General features: G+C 28.7%; 3 protein-coding genes across 3 annotated transcripts; 2 read left to right on the forward strand and 1 right to left on the reverse strand.

Annotated features, from left to right (window-relative positions):
• Positions 1 to 335: 335 nt before the first annotated feature.
• ENU1_132480 (RNA-binding protein, putative) lies at positions 336 to 1,265 on the forward strand (the record flags this gene model as incomplete). Its single annotated transcript, XM_008860099.1, has 1 exon — positions 336 to 1,265. The coding sequence occupies one exon, from the start codon at positions 336 to 338 to the stop codon at positions 1,263 to 1,265; it is 930 nt and encodes a 309-aa protein (XP_008858321.1).
• Positions 1,266 to 1,368: 103 nt separating this feature from the next.
• ENU1_132490 (hypothetical protein) lies at positions 1,369 to 2,433 on the forward strand (the record flags this gene model as incomplete). Its single annotated transcript, XM_008860100.1, has 1 exon — positions 1,369 to 2,433. The coding sequence occupies one exon, from the start codon at positions 1,369 to 1,371 to the stop codon at positions 2,431 to 2,433; it is 1,065 nt and encodes a 354-aa protein (XP_008858322.1).
• A 52-nt stretch (positions 2,434 to 2,485) lies between these two features.
• ENU1_132500 (haloacid dehalogenase family hydrolase domain containing protein) lies at positions 2,486 to 3,215 on the reverse strand (the record flags this gene model as incomplete). Its single annotated transcript, XM_008860101.1, has 2 exons — positions 2,486 to 3,070; positions 3,120 to 3,215. 2 exons carry the CDS (start codon positions 3,213 to 3,215, stop codon positions 2,486 to 2,488), a joined length of 681 nt encoding a protein of 226 aa, XP_008858323.1.
• Positions 3,216 to 3,347: the final 132 nt, after the last annotated feature.

The following is a 3,347-nucleotide window of genomic DNA, read 5'->3' on the forward strand; positions in this document are numbered from 1 at the left end:
CCAATATGAGGTTGACGACCTTAAAATGAACGCCAACACATTTAATCTAACGATTGGATGTATTTTAAAGAAACCAATTTCTGAAGCAACAAGAACCAAAACCACTCAACAAACAATCTTCCATAAAATACGACCATTAAAAATGTTTTCTTTCAAAGAAAATCTAAAAATATCCCAGAAACGTTAGGAAAAAACGTATTACTCAATTAGAAGATATTTTTCAAGAATGTCTAATTAATTGGAGAGGTATAAGATATAAATAATATACTTGTTGAATAGTTTCTTTTCAATATTTTTTTTGTTACATAAAACTAAAAAAATTAAAAAACAAGAAAATGGAAGAAGTAAAAGAAGTTGATTATAAAGAACGATTTACTCATCCTGGAGGACTTCCTATTCATGAAAAAAGAGTTTCTAGATGGGACAGAAAAATAAGAGATGTATTGCCAAATATTCCTGTTCATATTCCTCCTTCATTAGATGAAAAGTATTGGGATACATTGGCAATAAGGATTAGATATGAAGAGTTACAATATGCCCTTGGAACACACCGACTAGGACTAAATACTGAACGAGATAGAACACCATCACCTCCAAAACAATATAATGAAAATCAACAAGAGATAACAAGAGAAATGAGAAGGGAAGAAAAATTAAAAAATGAACGTCTTTATGTTGTTGATAGAGCAATTGAAATATGTCCATCATTTAGAATTCCAGCTGAACTTGCCAAACCAAGTGGAAAACGAACAAAAAAGATATATTTCCCTAAAGATAGGCCTGATACTAATTTTATTGGTTTGATAATTGGACCACGAGGGGATAATCAGAAAAGACTTGAAAAAGATAGTGGTGCTAAAATTTCTATTAGAGGTAAAGATCCAAAAAAATTAGGGAAATTGTCAGGATATGGAGATAAAGACAATGAAGACTCTCATGTATTTATTACTGCAGATACTCAAGAAGCTTTAGACCTTGCTTGTGAAGAAATTACCAAAATTATTAGTGCACCTTCAGAAGAAATTAATGTACTTAAACATAATCAATTAAGAGAACTTGCTCTTTGGAATGGAACATTCAGAGAAGACAGAGTTTATGAAGTTGAACAATACGAAAGTGGGGTCAAATGTGGGTTTTGTGGTGATAGTTCACATGCTACCTGTGATTGTCCATTAAAGAAACAAAAAATGAATGAGCACCAAGTAGAATTAGAGAAGGCGTTTGATGAGTTTATGGAAAAAATACAACTTCAACTAATAAATTGATTGTTTTATGAAAGAAAAAAAAAATAAAATACCTCAACTTTTTATTTGAAAAGAATTTCAAAGTCTTTATCTTAAAAATTTATAGTATAGTTCTATATTAATTATGTCACAACTAAATGAAAGTTATATTTCTGAAGACCTTCTTGAAAGAGATGTTACTAGTCTTTCAACAACTAATGGTCCAACAAATGGAAATTCTATGAGACAAACAGAACAAATGAATCAAAGCCAATTTCAATTTACGTCAAGGTATGTAAAAACATTATCTTCTACACTCCAATTATTATATAATAAAGAATCAAAAACTCCAGTTATTAATTTATGGATTGACAGTAATGGAATTAAATTGTTTATAGAAGAGAAAGGTGTATTTCAATGTATTGTTTTTTGGCAAAGAGATTTATTTGAGATATATGGATTTGAAGAAAAAGACCAAGAAATTAATTTACGATTACCATTAAAAGATTTATTAGTATTTTTTGAGTCTGCACTTATCCAAACAGAGTCAAGAGTTGACATTTATATTTTAGAAACTAGTTCTGTATTATTGCAACTTAGAACTAGAATCACAACCGTTAGAATGAAAATATCTACTTTTTCACAAGACTCTTATAATAATAGAGTATTTGAATTTAGTACTTACAAAGGAATATTACATATCTCCGCTACTTCAGTATCATTAATGCCATCATTTAGGTCATTAGAATGGAATCATATGTATATTACATTTGAAACTGACATTCATGGAAAGTTAATGATATCATCACAATCACCTTCAGATTCTATTACTACAACATACTCTTCTCAAACATTTGTTCATTTTGAATGTCTGGCTAATGTCACAGCACGATATCATTTGAATTATTTTAGAGCTATTAAAAAGGCATTAGACCAATCAAAAAAGGTTATAATATTAATGAATTCAAATAAAATGTTATATATTGAATGTACTTATGAATCAGATGACAAAGAAGTTTCTGCTGAAATTGCGTTTTATGTTTGTGCACAAGTTAGTGATGACACAATTCATGAAGAAGAGCCCCAACAACCAGATTTAGACCAACACACAGAAGAAGAACACGACCATCCTTTAATACTTAAAAATGAAGACGAATTAAATGAAGAACAACCAACGATAATAGAAAGTAATGAATTGTATGATGAGTGAAATAAAACCAAACATTAAAAATATTAAATTAAACCATTCAACTACAAAAAATTTATGGTTCTACTGGATTTAACAAAAAGTTAGAAAGGTCTGAAACTGTATTAAAAACATATTTACAAACCTTTTTAATATCATCTTCTACTAACTCATGTCCTTCTCCATATAAAACTCCAATTGCATCTACTCCTGCAGACTTTGCCATTGTAAATCCTGGTGCAAGGTCATCAATAACTACAATATCAGATGGTTTTAGATGATATTTTTCCTTAATAGTATCAATAGGATAAGTATATGGTTTACACAATTCTGGATGTCCTCTAACACTACCAAATATTTCATCTGGAGTAAAGTTATGTTCTTCATAATGTCTTTTAATATCTTTAGCATGTGAATGAGAACATACACAAACTATACCCCCTTGTTTCTTATATTCAATCAACATCTCAAGAAACCCTGGAAACATCTGAGGATGTCTAGTAGCTGTATATTCAATCCACAACTTATATTCAAGGTCTTGTTCTTCTTTATTTAATTTCATAACATCTCTAATGTATTCAAAATAGTCATAGTCCCATAACATTCTATACCATTCTTGTAATGATAAAATTTTGTAGTCTCTTCCTTTCATAACACTGTTCTGAATATAATTATTATCAAAATTTAAAGAATTTAAATAAAAAACAAACAGCAAAATCTAAATATGCTGGATAATGGACTGAAGGAGTGGAATCAACAGTTGTATCATCATGATCTATAACAATACACTTATATCTTATTGGCATAATTTTAATTGAAAAAAGTTCTTCTTTTCTAAAAAATAAACGCAGAGGGTTTCATTTTATTTTAAGAATAACAAAAATAATTTTTTTTGTTATAAAAAGAATTTATAAAAAAAATAATAAAATTTTCTAAAA

The sequence above is a fragment of the Entamoeba nuttalli genome (genome assembly GCF_000257125.1).
Source record: "Entamoeba nuttalli P19 unplaced genomic scaffold asmbl_5535, whole genome shotgun sequence".
NCBI lineage: Eukaryota > Evosea > Mastigamoebida > Endamoebidae > Entamoeba > Entamoeba nuttalli.